The 16,149-nt window shown below is 51.9% G+C and overlaps 1 protein-coding gene across 1 annotated transcript in view; it reads left to right on the top strand.

Moving 5' to 3' along the window:
- The window catches only part of LOC132586226 (serine/threonine-protein kinase PAK 4-like), a 77,854-nt gene extending 62,375 nt beyond the window's left edge, over positions 1-15,479 (top strand). Inside the window, exons 5-9 of the mRNA XM_060258224.1 lie at positions 445-578; positions 1,509-1,635; positions 4,405-4,530; positions 9,294-9,428; positions 15,384-15,479. Of these exons, the coding sequence (XP_060114207.1) occupies positions 445-578; positions 1,509-1,635; positions 4,405-4,530; positions 9,294-9,428; positions 15,384-15,464 (603 nt within the window). The 3' untranslated portion in view covers positions 15,465-15,479. The remainder of the gene's footprint in view (positions 1-444; positions 579-1,508; positions 1,636-4,404; positions 4,531-9,293; positions 9,429-15,383) is intronic.
- Positions 15,480-16,149: the final 670 nt, after the last annotated feature.

The following is a 16,149-nucleotide window of genomic DNA, read 5'->3' as shown; positions in this document are numbered from 1 at the left end:
AACGCTGAGCTCTTTGGCACTAGAGGAGCCCTGTGGCGCAGAGCGGCAAAGCTGCAGTACTGCAGTCGGAGTCCTCTGCTCATGACCTGAGTTCGATCCCGGCGGAAGCTGGTTCAGGTCGCCGGCTCTAGGTTGACTCAGCCTTCCGTCCTTCCGAGGTCAGTCAAAGGAGTCCCCAGCTTGCTGGGGGGAAAGTGGAGATGACTGGGGAAGGCAAGAGCAAGTCTGCTGTGAAAACGTTGTGATGTGACATCACCCCAGAGTCGGAAGTGACTGGTGCTTGCACAGGGGACTACCTTGACTTTTTACCTTTTTAGCTCACGCTAACTCAGCTTAGAGGGAACGTTACTCAGGGCTCTCCGTGCTCATTGCCAAACTATGCTGAGTTTGAATCTTTCCCCCCCCTCGCCCGGCAGCTCCACTCACCCTTTCCCCCTCTTCCAGGTGGTGATCATGAGAGACTACCAGCATGAGAACGTGGTGGAGATGTACAACAGCTACCTGGTGGGTGATGAGCTGTGGGTCGTCATGGAGTTCCTGGAGGGAGGCGCCTTGACCGATATCGTCACACACACCAGGTGCGGCGCTGAGGGAATCGGGGGTCTGATCCCTCCCAGGGCTAAGCTTTTCCCAGGAGCAATTCAAGCAGGCCTAGGAGGGAGACACCTTCTGTGCCGGCATCCCGGAGGTTTTGCCTGCTGTTTGGGGATCTGGTTCTCAGATGGCTGCAAGCTGCATCTCTCCCGCCCCCCAAGGGTGCTTCTGCAACTGCCTGGAAGGAACAGGGAGGCTGCTTGCAGTGGTGATAAGAAGGAGATATAGGATTTATATCCTGCCCTGTACTCTTGAGTCTCAGAATGGTCACAATCTCCTTTACCTTCTCCCCCCGCCCCACAACAGACACCCTGTGAGGTGGGTGGGGTGAGAGGGCTCTCACAGCAGCTGCCCTTTCAAGGACAACTCCTATGAGAGCTACAGCTAACCCAAGGCCATTCCAGCAGGTGCAAGTGGAGGAGTGGGGAATCAAACCCAGTTCTCCCAGATAAGAGAGCTCTGGCTGACCCAAGGCCATTCCAGCAGGTGCAAGTGGAGGAGTGGGGAATCAAACCCGGTTCTCTCAGATAAGAGAGCTCTGGCTGACCCAAGGCCATTCTAGCAGGTGCAAGTGGAGCAGTGGGGAATCAAACCCGGTTCTCCCAGATAAGAGAGCTCTGGCTGACCCAAGGCCATTCCAGCAGCTGCAAGTGGCGGAGTGGGGAATCAAACCCGGTTCTCCCAGATAAGAGAGCTCTGGCTGACCCAAGGCCATTCCAGCAGCTGCAAGTGGCGGAGTGGGGAATCAAACCCGGTTCTCCCAGATAAGAGAGCTCTGGCTGACCCAAGGCCATTCCAGCAGCTGCAAGTGGCGGAGTGGGGAATCAAATCTGGTTCTCCTGGATAAGAGTCTGCACACTTCACCACTACCGCAAACTGGCTCTCTGATGCTGGGTTTCCCGTTCCTCTTCCAGGATGAATGAAGAGCAGATTGCAGCCGTCTGCCTCTCTGTCCTGAAGGCGCTCGCTGTCCTCCACGCCCAGGGAGTGATCCACCGAGATATCAAGAGCGACTCCATCCTGCTCACGCATGATGGCCGGGTGAGTCACGGATGTCCCCAGCTGCTGCTGCTGACCTGGAGCTGAGGGAGGGGAAGGGGGTGTAGAGGCGAGGCTGAGAGTCTTCTTCCAAGAACAAGCAGGGTTCCAGACCATGAAAGTTCGTGCTGGGAGAAGGAGACGTTTGCCCTTCAGGGCTCCCACAGTGTTCTACTTTGGTTTTGCAGTTGTCCCTCTGGAATTATTTTTCCCAGGAAGGAAAGGAAGGCCTCTGAAGCCCAGCCACCTGTTGGCTTGGAGGTTCCCTGCATCCTTTGTGGCTGGAATCACCTGTGTCTTTTGCACCGCCATGGAGGGTGTGTCCGCCATGGACCCACAGGCCGGAGATCCCCAGCACGGTGCCCTACACTGCCCACTGAGCCTTCCCTGGCACTTGCCAAGTGTTTTTGGCCACTGTGTGACACAGAGTGTTGGACTGGATAGGCCACTGGCCTGATCCAACAGGGCTTCTCTCATGTTCTTCTGTGACACAGAGTGTTGGACTGGAGGGGCCATTGGCCTGATCCAACAGGGCTTCTCTCATGTTCTTCTGTGACACAGAGTGTTGGACTGGAGGGGCCATTGGCCTGATCCAACATGGCTTCTCTCGTGTTCTTATGTTCTCTGTTATAAGAAAACAGGTTGCTATGCAGTGAAGCACAGTTGGGGGGAGAACTCTCCCCAGAGGTTTCATATGCTCTCCACCCTCCTTCGAACTTTGTTTGGAGAGTGGCTTTTGCATCTCAGATGCTCCTTCATCCACTGGAAGGAAGATCCGAAGCAATTACATGCTAATACAGTGGATAAAGCTGCCATCCGGCATTTACTTTTTGAGTCCAAGCTCTGTTGGAAGGTCCTGCGAAGGCTTTTGGCATGGGTGCCCTCTGTAGAGTTCTTGCCTCGTGTCCCGAACGGCAAACTGCCGATGCCAGAAACCTTGATCTCGTTTGCCTATCAGAGATGCGGCTGCACCACATCCAGCCAAACAGACAGCTTGCTGAGTCAATGCTTGATTTAGATTGGGTTTGGAATTAACACGATGTAGCATTTTGCCTCCCTCTAGTTGCTTTTTTATTTTTTAAAAGAGCAAAGCTGGCTTGCAGTGTCAGGACTGGAAATGATGCTTTAAATGACTTAGCCATGGTGATCCACGCCACGGTCACCTCGAGGATAGACTACTGTATCGCCCTCTACATGGGGCTGCCCTTGACTCTGACAGAGACTGCAGCTAGCGCAGAACGCTGGAGTGTGGGTGTTAATGGGGCTCCCTCGGTGGGAGCACATTCAACCGGTTCTGAGAGAGGTGCACTGGCTGCCTATAGTTTACCAAATCTGCTTCAAAGAGTTGGTATTGACCTTTAAAGCCCTATATCAGGGGTGGCCAAAGGTAGCTCTCCAGTTGTTTTTTGCTTACAACTCCCATCAGCCCCAGCCATTGGCCATGCTGGCTGAGGCTGATGGGAGTTGTAGGCAAAAAACATGTGGAGAGCTACCGTTGGCCACCCCTACCCTATATGGCCAGTGACCTGTCTATCTTAGGGACTGCCTTTCCCAATAGCACTGCGTTCAGGAAGTCAACATCTGTTATCCATCCCCGAACCAAGGGAGGCCAGATTATGCACTGCACGGGCAGCGGCCTTCTCTGTGGCGGCCCCTAATTCATGGAACACACTCCCAGAGGCCACAAGAGCCCTGCGGGATCTCTCCCAATTCCGCAGGGCCTGTAAAACTGACCTTTTCCGGCAGGCCTACAGTAACTTAACGCGCAAGGAGCTGCCCCTGCTTTGCTGCTGAATACTATCCTCCATCTATATGACACAAAATAGAGCTATGCAGGGAATTAAGAGCTGAAATGAAGCTGGACCGCCTTTGTACGAAATGTTATAGCGCCAGTTTTAAAGTTTTAAGTTATAAATTGCTTATATGTGTTGATTTTATAATCATAAAGTATCATTATCATTATATTGGGGAGGGACGGTGGCTCAGTGGTAGAGCATCTGCTTGGTAAGCAGAAGGTCCCAGGTTCAATCCCCGGCATCTCCAACTCAAAAGGGTCCAGGCAAAGAGGTGTGAAAAACCTCCGCTTGAGACCCTGGAGAGCCGCTGCCAGTCTGAGTAGCCAATACTGACTTTGATGGACCGAGGGTCTGATTCAGTAGAAGGCAGCTTCATAGGTTCACAACTCTTTGGGGAGGGACAGTGGCTCCGTGGTAGAGCATCTGCTTGGTAATTAGAAGGTCCCAGGTTCAATCCCCAGCATCTCCAGCTGAAAAGGGTCCAGGCAAGTAGGCGTGAAAAACCTCCGCTCGAGACCCTGGAGAGCCGCTGCCAGTCTGAGTAGACAAGACTGACTTTGATGGACCCAGGGGGGGGTCTGATTCAGTAGAAGGCAGCTTCATAGGTTCACAACTCTTTGGGGAGGGACAGTGGCTCCGTGGTAGAGCATCTGCTTGGTAAGCAGAAGGTCCCAGGTTCAATCCCCGGCATCTCCAACTCAAAAGGGTCCAGGCAAGGAGGCCTGAAAAACCTCCTCTGGAGACCCTGGAGAGCTGCTGCCCGTCTGAGTAGACAAGACTGACTTTGATGGACCAAAGAGGGTCTGATTCAGTAGAAGGCAGCTTCATGTGTTCATATTATGCCTGTGAGCTGCCCAGAGTCCGTCTGCGGAGTGGGCGGCATACAAAATGTAAGGTAAAAAAATAAATAAATCCCCCGAGAGCCAGCCTTGTGTGGCCCCCCTGTGGAATTCTGCTCCTCTCTGCTCCCTGGCAGGTCAAGCTCTCTGACTTTGGGTTCTGCGCTCAAGTGAACAAGGAGGTGCCGCGACGCAAGTCCCTGGTTGGGACGCCTTACTGGATGGCTCCGGAGCTCATCTCCCGATTGCCCTACGGCCCAGAGGTAAGAGGGCACAGGGCCTTGGGGGCAGAGGGGGGCTGAGAGAGGCAGGGCTGTGACGTGTGGTGTGGCGCCTGCCTGGTGGAGGGTACAGGGCTGGGTGGGATCCCGGCTCATCCCGCTTGTCCAGCATTTCAGAGGGATTCTGGATTGTGGTGGACTGACTAAGGAGGAACAGTTGCTTGGCGGATGGCCTGTGGTTTTTGCAGGGAGACGCACAGAGAGCAGTTCCCAGCCTCCTTGGTGTGGCGGCCCGCAAGTCCAAATTTACTTGGCGTGGTGATCCACCCAAGGCTGGCCCCAGAGGGGTTTTTTTTTGTGCCCCTGCCACGCTGTGCCCTTGGCCCCCATAAAGTTCAGCATTCCATTTTCCACGCCAGATGTTTTGGAGAAACTCAACAAGCATCACTGAGAGCCCACCTTAAACCGGTGCTCTGCCAGCTGTATGGGCTCCAGGAGGAGGACCCGATTAAGTTCAGGGTTTGGGTTTTGGCCTTCAAGGGCCCTGTGCAGTCTGGGACTCACGTATCTAAAAGACTCTCTCTCCTGGTATGTCCCCCACAGAGCGCTTTACATTCAGCAGGTCTTCTGGTGATCCTTGGCTTGGAAGATATGCGTTTAGCCTTATCCAGAGCCAGTGTCTTTTCAGCTGTGGCACTGGCCTGGTGGAATACTCTTCCAAGTGAGATCTGGGCACTGCTTAATGCAATTCCACAGGGCCTGTAAAAGGGAGCTGTTCCACCAGGCCTTGCGTTGAGGAGGAGGAGGAAGAAGAATTGCAGATTTATACCCCACCCTTCTCCCTGAAGAAGAATTTGGATTTATATCCCGCCCTATACTCTGAATCTCAGAGCGGTCACAATCTCCTCTACCTTCCCCCCCCCCCCAACAAACACGCTGTGAGGTAGTTGGGGCTGAGAGTGCTTTTACAGCAACTGCCCTTTCAAGGATAGCTTCTATGAAAGCTATGGCTGACCCAAGGCCATATCAGCAGGTGCAAGTGGAGGAGTGGGGAATCAAACCCGGTTCTCCCAGATAAGAGTCCGTGCACTTATCCACTACACCAAACTGAACCAGAGACTCAGACGTCCACCAGAGCTCTGGCTGATTCAAGGCCATTATTCCAGCAGGAATTCAGAGTATAGGGCGGGATATAAATCCAAATTCTTCTTCTTCAGGGAGAAGGGTGGGGTATAACCAGTTCACCAAACTGGCTGTCTTCTGGACTCTCCTTGCACGCTTTCTTCCTTGTCCTGCTCCTCTGTATTATTTTAACAGAGGTGGTATTATGATAACATCTATTGTTGCATTCGATGCAAAGGCCCTGCCCGGGGTGGGGTGGAGTGTATTAATCTGTTTGAGTGTTTGACTGCCATCTGTTGTTGTTATTTGGCCTGAGCCTGTTTGCGGAGGAAGGAAGGCTAGAAATCAACTACAGTAAATTAATCACACAAAGGTCACAGCTGCCTCCACCATGAACCCCAAGCGAGTGTCATTCTGACGTGCCCAGCCTTTGCATGTCCCTGCCACAAAACAGCCCTACTGCCTTGGGCATAGGGGTCAAAGAGACCCAGTTGTATTGCAGCAAAAAGTATTGGGACCCTGATAGCTCTCTCAAGCATGGCATTAGCTACTGAGAAAACAAATTAGGCCTCAGTTACAACTTTCTCTAGCGCAATGCAGGATGAAGACGAGTAAAATTTGGAATCAGAGTCCAAAGTACCCTTCCCCTCATTGAAAAACGACGAAACCCCGCTGAAACGTAAATGGGGTCAAATTGACCCCACCGTTTTTAAAGCATAAGACGCAGTTTGAAATCTGTAAAACTGTTTATTTTTAAGCCTTGCGGGATCTAGCCCAGTTCCGCAAAGTATATAGTATATAGCGTTTAGCATCATAGCATGTATGGCACTAGCACCAAAACTGTTGCTTTAAAATTGTATTAATAATTTAAATTGCAAAGTCTTTAATTTTAACTGATTATTGTAACTTTTTATTGTTTTATTGTTCTATTGCTGATAGCCGATGTTGTTGCCGCCCTGAGCCTGCTTTGGTGGGGAGGGTGGGAGAGAAATGTGGAATGAATAAAATATATATATATATAAGAAAGAAAGAAAGAAAGAAAGAAAGAAAGAAAGAAAGAAAGAAAGAAAGAAAGAAAGAAAGAAAGAAAGAAAGAAAGAAAGAAAGAAAGAAAGAAAGAAAGAAGTCACAATCACAACAGCGCAGTGTGGAAAAATCAGTAACAAAAAAAGTGACTTGTCTTGCAGGGGGATAGAATGACCCTGTTCAAAATTGCAGTGTAATTCTGGTCGCCGCACCTCAAAAAGGATATTGTAGCATTGGAAAAAGTGCAGAAAAGGGCAACTAGAATGATTAAAGGTTTGGAACACTTTCCCTATGAAGAAAGGTTAAAACACTTGGAGCTCTTTAGCTTGGAGAAACGTCGACTGCGAGGTGACATGATAGAGGTTGACAAGATTATGCCTGGGATGGAGAAGGTAGAGAAAGAAGTACTTTTCTCCCTTTCTCACAATACAAGAACTCGTGGGCATTCAATGAAATTGCTGAGCAGTCAGGTTAGAACGGATAAAAGGAGGTACTTCTTCACCCAAAGTGTGATTAACATGTGGAATTCACTGCCACAGGAGGTGGTAGCAGCTACAAGCATAGCCAGCTTCAAGAGGGGGTTAGATAAAAATATGGAGCAGAGGTCCATCTGTGGCTATTAGCCACAGTGTGTGTATGTGTATATATATGGTAGCAAAATATATATTTGGCCACTGTGATACAGAGTGTTGGACTGGATGGGCCATTGGCCTGATCCAACATGGCTTCTCTTATGTTCTTATTTTGGGCTTTGCGCAACAGAGGGAAACAATCTGATGGCCAGAGGTCATCGAAAGTTTGAGGCTGAATGGCTCCATCATGTCTGGGAAAATGTGATGGTCAAACGATACCTCCAAGACACATCCCAGCTCGTCTTGCAGAGGGATAGAATCACCCCTTTTTTCAAAATTGCAATGCAGTTCGGTTTGAGTTTTCCTTGTGGCTAGAAACAGAAGAGCAGCCCCGTGTTGCAGAGTGGTGAAGCTGCAGCACTGCAGTTGAAGCGCTGCTCACAACCTGAGTTCAGTTCCAGCGGAAGCTGGGTTCAGGTCGTCAGCTCCAGGTTGACTCAGCCTTCTGTCCTTCCAAAGTTGGTGAAATGAGTCTCCAACTTGCTGCGGGGAAGAGTGTAGATGACTGGGGAAGGCAAGGGCAAACCACCCCGTAACAAAAAGTCTGCCATGAAAATGTCATAATGCGACGTCACCCCAGAGTCGGAAACGACTGGTGCTTGCACAGGGGACCACCTTTACCTTTAGAAACATAAGGGAAGCTTTGACAAAGCGCTAACGCAGGGCTTTTTCCTGCTATTGTATAACACAACAATTCAGATTGCAAACACTGATTTTCCCTGGGGGTAATTTCAACCCCAATTACAAAACCGATGTAAAACTCCCAAACCAACAAGTGTCTATAGATATAAATAATGGAGAGAAATTTTAGTTTCCACGATTTGCTCCCCCTTCCTGTAAAATGAAGATGGCAGGTCTTGTTCTATCTATTTGTACATGAAAACAGTGCTAAAATCATTTTTCAGGAGGAACCCCCAAATGCAGAGTACTTTTATTTCAAGCCAAGTCTTAATGGGGCCAGCATGACCCTTTTGATAAACTTCACACTCAAAAACCGAAGGCAGGAGGGGAGAGAAGAGAGTGACTTCAGGACACTGCAGTTCGTGGGGAGGGGGGAGAGCAAAACAGGAGTTTGGGGTCTGTTAAAAGCTTTTTTTCCCATGACTTCACGGGTCAAACCAGCCCCAGTGCCCTCACTGAGAGGTCTCACTCCAGCCTTTGACGCCCCTCTCCTTCTCCGCTGTTCCCTCTAATCTCCCCTAAGAGTCTAAGAAACCTATTCTAGTGACGTGTTTTATTTGATCAACACGTTTATGCAGAGAAGAAAAAAATGCCAACTAACCTATGAAATGGAAGATACCATTTCCAGAGTCAGCTCTCGGTTTCCAACATACAGAAGAGAGCAACGGACAAGGCTGGGGTGGCCACCAATGCTCCCTCTCAGCTGCGGAGTCTTGTGAGCAAAAGTTCTGCTTTGTGAGCTACCGGCATTAAAGCTGTGAGCGTCTGCATAAATTAGTGTGAGTTGGAGGCTAAAAAACTGCGAGCTAGCTCACACTAACTCAGCTTAGAGGGTACATCGGTGGCCGTTAGGGGTAGCTGGCCCACTCTCAGGGGCTTTGTGACCCACTTTTTGGGTCCTGACCCACAGGCTGGGAAGCGGCGGTCTGTGACGTCTCCCAAAGGTCTTGGAAGTTCACGGGCTTCCTGGTGGCAGCTGATTGTCTAGGAACCTAAACCTGACAGGCCATTGGTCTGATCCAGCAGGGCTCTTCTGATGTGCTTCTGAAAGCAGGGCAAAGAAGGCCCTTTTTCTGGGATCCTGGAGGGCTGATTTGGACTTGACGGGGGAGGGGACATTTCCGTAACTGCCCCAGGTTCACCCCAGCAAGAGCAAGTCCTCTCTGAGGCGTTGCTGATGTCTTCAGGGTCCTCGTCTCTGCTTTGGTTGCCCATCCCAGGCCTTCCGAAAAGCCAAGAAAGACACTGCTGCTTCCCCTCCACGCTGGCACTCAGTCTGTGCTCTTGGTAGAGAGAGAGAGAGAGCATGGGCCGCCTTCCCTCACGTCTGTGCTCCTTCCTCAGGTGGACATCTGGTCCCTGGGCGTGATGGTGATCGAGATGGTCGACGGGGAGCCCCCCTATTTCAACGAGCCCCCCCTGAAGGCAATGAAGATGATCCGAGACAACCTGCCCCCCAAGCTGAAAAACGTGCACAAGGTAAACCTCTTTTCTGCTCCCTCTTTTTCCTCGCTGCCTTGGGGAGACCCGGGCCCCGGTGGTGGGGCTGAGAGAGCTCTCCCAGAAGCTGCCCTTTCAAGTACAGCGTCTCAGAGCAGCCTACAATATCCTTCCCTTCCTCCCCCACAACAGACACCCTGTGAGGCAGGTGGGGCTGAGAGAGCTCTCCCAGGACAGAGTCTCAGATCGGCCTACAATATCCTTCCCTTCCTCCCCCACACACACACCCTGTGAGGTGGGTGGGGCTGAGAGAGCTCTCCCAGAAGCTGCCCTTTCTAGGACAGAGTCTCAGAGCGGCCTACAATATTCTTTCCTTCCTCCCCTACAACAGACATCCTGTGGGGCAGGTGGAGCTGAGAGGGCTCTCCCAGAAGCTGCCCTTTCAAGGACAACTCCTGCAAGAGCTCTGGCTGAGCCAAGGCCATTCCAGCAGCTGCAAGTGGAGGAGTGGGGAATCAAACCTGGTTCTCCCAGATAAGAGTCTGCGCACTTAACCACTACACCACACTGGCTCTCTAATATATAGACCACCCCCCACTGTGAATCTCAGAGTCTCAGAGTGGTTAAAATCTCCTGTATCTTCTCCCCTTACAACAGACACCCTGTGAGGTGGGTGGGGCTGAGAGAGTTCCCACAGCAGCTGCACTTTCAAGGACAACCTCTGCCAGAGCTATGGCTGAGCCAAGGCCATTCCAGCTGCTGCAAATGGAGGAGTGGGAAATCAAACCTGGTTCTCCCAGATAAGAGTCCTTACACTTCACCAAACTGGCTCTGGAAGGGACCTCCAGGGTCATCTAGTCCAACCCCTTGCACAATGTAGAAAACTCACAAATACCTCCCTCCCCACGCTCCCCCCAGGACCCCTGCTGCATGCCCAGTGGATGGCAAAAAACCCTCCAGGATCCCTGGCCAAAGTGGCCTGGAGAAAAATTGCTGACTGACACTAAAGAGGCTTGTAGGAAAGGGCCATGAGAACTAAGCCCTGAGGCAGCACTTCCTGCCCTCCTCCCAGTGTTGGTGGGCCAAAGGCTGCAGCAGCTCTGCAAATAGCCCACGGTTGCTGGTGAGGGAGGTGAGAGGAGGGGGCACCCTGAAGGGCTGGTGAGGGGACCATCCGCCCTAGCTAAAGAACGTCTGCCCTCCAGGTGGGGCATAAGAACATAAGAGAAGCCATGTTGGGTCAGGCCAATGGCCCCTCCAGTCCAACACTCTGTGTCACAGAAGAACATAAGAGAAGCCATGTTGGGTCAGGCCAGTGGCCCCTCCAGTCCAACACTCTGTGTCACAGAAGAACATAAGAGAAGCCATGTTGGGTCAGGCCAGTGGCCCCTTCAGTCCAACATTCTGTGTCACAGAAGAACATAAGAGAAGCCATGTTGGATCAGACCAATGGCCCCTCCAGTCCAACACTCTGTGTCACAGAAGAACATAAGAGAAGCCATGTTGGATCAGGCCAGTGGCCCCTCCAGTCCAACACTCTGTGTCACAGAAGAACATAAGAGAAGCCATGTTGGGTCAGGCCAATGGCCCCTCCAGTCCAACACTCTGTGTCACAGAAGAACATAAGAGAAGCCATGTTGGGTCAGGCCAGTGGCCCATCCAGTCCAACACTGTCACGCAGTGGCCAATACATATATATACTGTGGCTAATAGCCACTGATGGACCCCTGCTCCATATTTTTATCTAACCCCCTCTTGAAGCTGGCTATGCTTGTAGCAGCCACCACCTTCTGCACTTTTTCCAATGCTATAATATCCTTTTTGAGGTGCTGTGACCAGAACTGCACAAAGTACTCCAAATGAGACCGCACCATCGATTTATACAGGGGCATTATGATACTGGCTGATTTGTTTTCAGTTCCCTTCCTAATAATTCCCAGCATGGCAGGGGGGGTGTGATGGTCAGAGCTGAGCTCCAGAGGCGCCCGATGGCTTGGCCGTGAGCCTTCTGGATCCACCATCGATTGTTCCACCAGGGCCTCCACCTGGGGAGGAGATCTCAGGGGGAGGAGCTGCTGCCTTCATCCCAGCATCCCTGGGCTGGGCATTTGGGTGGACTTGAGCTGGAATCACGTGAGGAAAGGAGATGGCATGCGAGGCTCCTGCCCCCAGCCAGAGAATGCCGCTTCCGCCAGCTACTGGGTTCCTGAGTGAATGGGAAGTTGTGGTTGGCCTTCTGCAATGACGCGTGCCCGCCTGGGTCATTCAAGCAGGGTGAATTATACCACTTCCTTGTTGGTCTTGATTATTGGTTTCCAGAACCCGTTGCAGAAAAGGGCAACTAGAATGATTAAAGGTTTGGAACACTTTCCCTATGAAGAAAGGTTAAAACGCTTGGGGCTCTTTAGCTTGGAGAAACGTCGACTGCGGGGTGACATGATAGAGGTTGACAAGATTATGCCTGGGATGGAGAAAGTAGAGAAAGAAGTCCTTTTCTCCCTTTCTCACAATACAAGAACTCGTGGGCATTCGATGAAATTGATGAGCAGTCGGGTTAGAATGGATAATAGGAAATCCTTCTTCACCCGAAGGGGGATTAACACATGGAATTCACTGCCACAGGAGGTGGTGGTGGCTACAAGCACAGACAGCTTCGAGAGGGGATTGGAAGAGGAAGGATCAGGTCCGGGCGGGAGAGGGCCCAGCTCCCTCGCCAGGGGCTTCCCATAAGCCCTCCTCTCGGCCCGCGTCCCTCCTTGGGCGAGGCTGTTCTGTTTCATTATGAATTAAAACCAAGAAGAGTTTCAGGGTAGGAGGTGTCGAGAATCCCAGCTCCATTTGTCCCTTTTCTACTCACGTTTGACCAAGGGAGTGTTGACTCTCCAGACCTCCTGCCCCGAAAACCTTGGCTGGTCTCCGAGGTGCTGCTGGACTCGATTCTGGCTCTTCTGTGAAAGCTTTCCAGCTATCTCAAAGGATGTCCGTGGGCAGTTGTCTTCCATATCGCATACGCTCAAGCATTTCTAGGGCTGTGATACGAGTCTTTTAGCAACAGCAAAGGCACGGAGAGTCTGTTCGCGTTGACTATCAGCAATTATCCGAAAGAACTGTGCCCCAACGCTGTCCATAAAATCCAGATTATTATGTTATTACGAATTAATGTTCACCACAATCAGGCACAGCTCCTGAACCTTTCTGAGGGTTCCCCCTCCTCCTCCTCACCTCCCATGTCCATTGAATAGGAGGTGCAGCTGTATAACAATCCCTGGATTAGGAGAGCGGGCAGCCAGCCAGCCGCCAGGGGCTTTGCCACGCCCCCAGCAGCCCTCATTATTTCCTGGAGAAGCCCGCACCCCCACCCTTTCTCCACTTCTGATGTGATTTTGAGCAGCAGGTGGCTTGCTGGCCTTTTGACTGGGGGTGGCCCAGGAGAGCCCCAGGCAAGTGAGGCCTGCTTTTGCTGGCTGGATCTCTAGCCAGCCCCAGCAGGCCTCTCTCTCGCCTGGGGATCTGCTTTCTCATGCCAGGTCGCTTTTGGCCAGTGGAGGGGACAGCATATGCTAATGAGTTCCGTGATGAAGAAGGTGAGGGGTCTGGAGACCTATGAGGAAAGGTTGAAGGAGCTGGGGATTTTTAGCCTGGAGAGGAGGTGGCTGAGAGGTGATAGGATCACCATCTTCAAGTACTTGAAGGGCTGTCCTGTAGAGGATGGGGTGGAATTGTTTTCTGTGGCCCCGGAAGGTAGGACCAGAACCAGTGGGTTGAAATTAAATCAAAAGAGCTTCTGGCTCAACATTATGAAAAACTTCCTGACCATTAGAGCGATTCCTCAGTGGAACAGGCTTCCTCCTTGGGAGGTGGTGGACTCTCCTTCCTTGGAGGTTTTTAAACAGAGGCTGGATGGCCATCTGATAGCATTGAGGATCCTGTGAATTTTGGGGGAGGTGTTGTGAGTTTCCTGCATCGTGCATGGGGTTGGACTAGAGGTCGCTGCCAACTTTATGATTCTAGGATTCCAAATCACACTATTAGGAACAACTCCTCAGTGTTCGGTTTTAGTCCGCAGAATTCTTTTTCTTCGCCACGGAGATCTTTCTCCTTTCTCTGATGTGAATGGCAGTTTATTCCAGACACATTTCCCACCTGCTTTCTCAAAGAAGAGACCTGCTTAGGTTTTGTTCCAGGCGAACACTCTGTAAACCAGGCAACAGAAATTGCGTATCTTTTCCTGTGCTTACGAAATGCACAGCATTCCGTGTAATGATTTCAGCTGGGGCGTGGTCCTCCGATTGCGTCATCCCATCTACCCCCCACGACCCCCTTTAAAGGGAGCGCCAGGTGTTCTCGATAACAGTTCACAATGCCATCTGGAACACATTGAAAGGAACAGTCATAGCAAAGAATACTTCCACGTTATTTCTGAGCATGCTCAAAGATCAATGAATATTCTAATGCAAAATTGATATGAGTAATTACTTTCCCCCCAAAAAAGACTGAATAACTAGACAGGCCCAAAGCGGATGTTTAAGAGACGTGCCGGGTGGGAGCCGTAGGACGTCTCACTCTTGGGTCCTCGCCTACTGGAAGAATTCGTGGCTTGTCAGAAAAGCTTTCCCAGAAAGTCTGCCTATGAAGTCTTCAAGAGGGGATTGGAGAAACATCTGGAGCAGAGGTCCATCAGTGGCTTTTAGCCACAGTGTACTGTTGGAACTCTCTGTCTGGGGCAGGGATGCTCTGTGTTCTTGGTGCTTGGGGGGGCACAGTGGGAGGGCTCCTAGTGTCCTGGCCCCACTGGTGGACCTCCTGATGGCACCTGGATTTTTTGGCCACTGTGTGACAGAGTGTTGGACTGGAGGGGCCATTGGCCTGATTCAACGTGGCTTCTCTTATGTTCTTCTGTGACACAGAGTGTTGGACTGGAGGGGCCATTGGCCTGATCCAACGTGGCTTCTCTTATGTTCTTCTGTGACACAGAGTGTTGGACTGGAGGGGCCATTGGCCTGATCCAACATGGCTTCTCTTATGTTCTTCTGTGACACACAGTGTTGGACTGGAGGGGCCACTGGCCTGATCCAACATGGCTTCTCTTATGTTCTTCTGTGACACACAGTGTTGGACTGGAGGGGCCACTGGCCTGATCCAACAGGGCTTCTCTTATATTCTTAAGTGTGACACAGAGTGTTGAACTGGATGCGCCATTGGCCTGATCCAACAGGGCTTCTCTTATTCTTCTGTGACACAGAGTGTTGGACTGGAGGGGCCACTGGCCTGATCCAACAGGGCTTCTCAGGTTCTTAAGTGTGACACAGAGTGTTGGACTGGATGGGCCACTGGCCTGATCCAACATGGCTTCTCTTATGTTCTTCTGTGACAGAGTGTTGGACTGGAGGGGCCACTGGCCTGATCCAACAGGGCTTCTCTTATGTTCTTCTGTGACACACAGTGTTGGACTGGAGGGGCCATTGGCCTGATCCAACATGGCTTCTCTTATGTTCTTCTGTGACACACAGTGTTGGACTGGAGGGGCCACTGGCCTGATCCAACAGGGCTTCTGTTATGTTCTTCTGTGACACAGAGTGTTGGACTGGAGGGGTCACTGGCCTGATCCAACGTGGCTTCTCTTATGTTCTTCTGTGACACAGAGTGTTGTACTGGAGGGGCCACTGGCCTGATCCAACAGGGCTTCTCTTATGTTCTTCTGTGACACACAGTGTTGGACTGGAGGGGTCACTGGCCTGATCCAACGTGGCTTCTCTTATGTTCTTCTGTGACACAGAGTGTTGGACTGGAGGGGCCACTGGCCTGATCCAACATGGCTTCTCTTATGTTCTTCTGAGACACAGAGTGTCGGCCAGGAGGGGCCATTGGCCTGATTCAACGTGGCTTCTCTTATGTTCTTCAGACTCCAGGACAGAGAGAGGTTCAGCCACCTTAGGGAACGCTGCCCCCCTTCTCCCACCCCAGTAACCCAGGCTGCTTTTCCTTCCTCCGCAGGTGTCTCCTTCCTTGAAGGGCTTCCTGGACCGCTTGCTGGTCAGAGATCCGGCCAGAGGGCCACGGCCACTGAACTCTTGAAACACCCCTTCTTGGGGAAGGCTGGCCCCCCTCCTGCATCGTGCCACTGATGAGACAGAACCGGATGAGATGAAAGGGGCCGAAGGAACGGGGCATCTTACCAAAGAGAGGGGGGCGGAGAGAGGGGAAACCGCCACCCTCCCCTGCAAGCGACTGGAAATCCGCCTGGGACCTCGGTGGCGTCTCCCTGCTCTCTTCCCCTTGCAGGGATCGGGGGTGGGGGTGGGGGTGGGGGTCCTCGCGTCTGCCGAGCAAGGGTGGGCCAGAGCAGCGCAACAAGGGACCTGCCCTCTTGCCCCCCCCCTTCCAAGGGCTGTCCTTTTTTTTATCCTGCTGATGAGACTGGAGCAGCAGGTCCCGGAACTGGAGAATCGTCCCTTTGCCGGCTGCCACCGCGGCCCCCATCTCTGGACAGGAGGCCACCCACCCCACCCCAACCCCCACCCCCCTTTCTGTACTACTGAGCTGTGAAGGCGCGACTCGGACTGCGGAGGGCTTTTATTCGGTTTGTATTTTAAGAGGCCGAAATGTTTCTAATCGCCGCCGGGTCCGCGGAGGGGTGGGGAGCCACTGGGAAGGGGTGCACCACGCACGGGTTACACGCACACACACACAAATTAAGCCTGCGGGGGTGTCGCTGCAGATGGGAGGGGCAAGACAGCCACGGACCGTCTCCAGGCCTTTC

The sequence above is a fragment of the Heteronotia binoei genome, chromosome 17 (genome assembly GCF_032191835.1).
Source record: "Heteronotia binoei isolate CCM8104 ecotype False Entrance Well chromosome 17, APGP_CSIRO_Hbin_v1, whole genome shotgun sequence".
In the NCBI taxonomy this organism is placed as follows: Eukaryota; Metazoa; Chordata; class Lepidosauria; order Squamata; family Gekkonidae; genus Heteronotia; species Heteronotia binoei.
The sequence above is the reverse complement of the archived record's forward strand: the minus strand, read 5'-3'. Positions and strand labels throughout refer to the sequence as shown.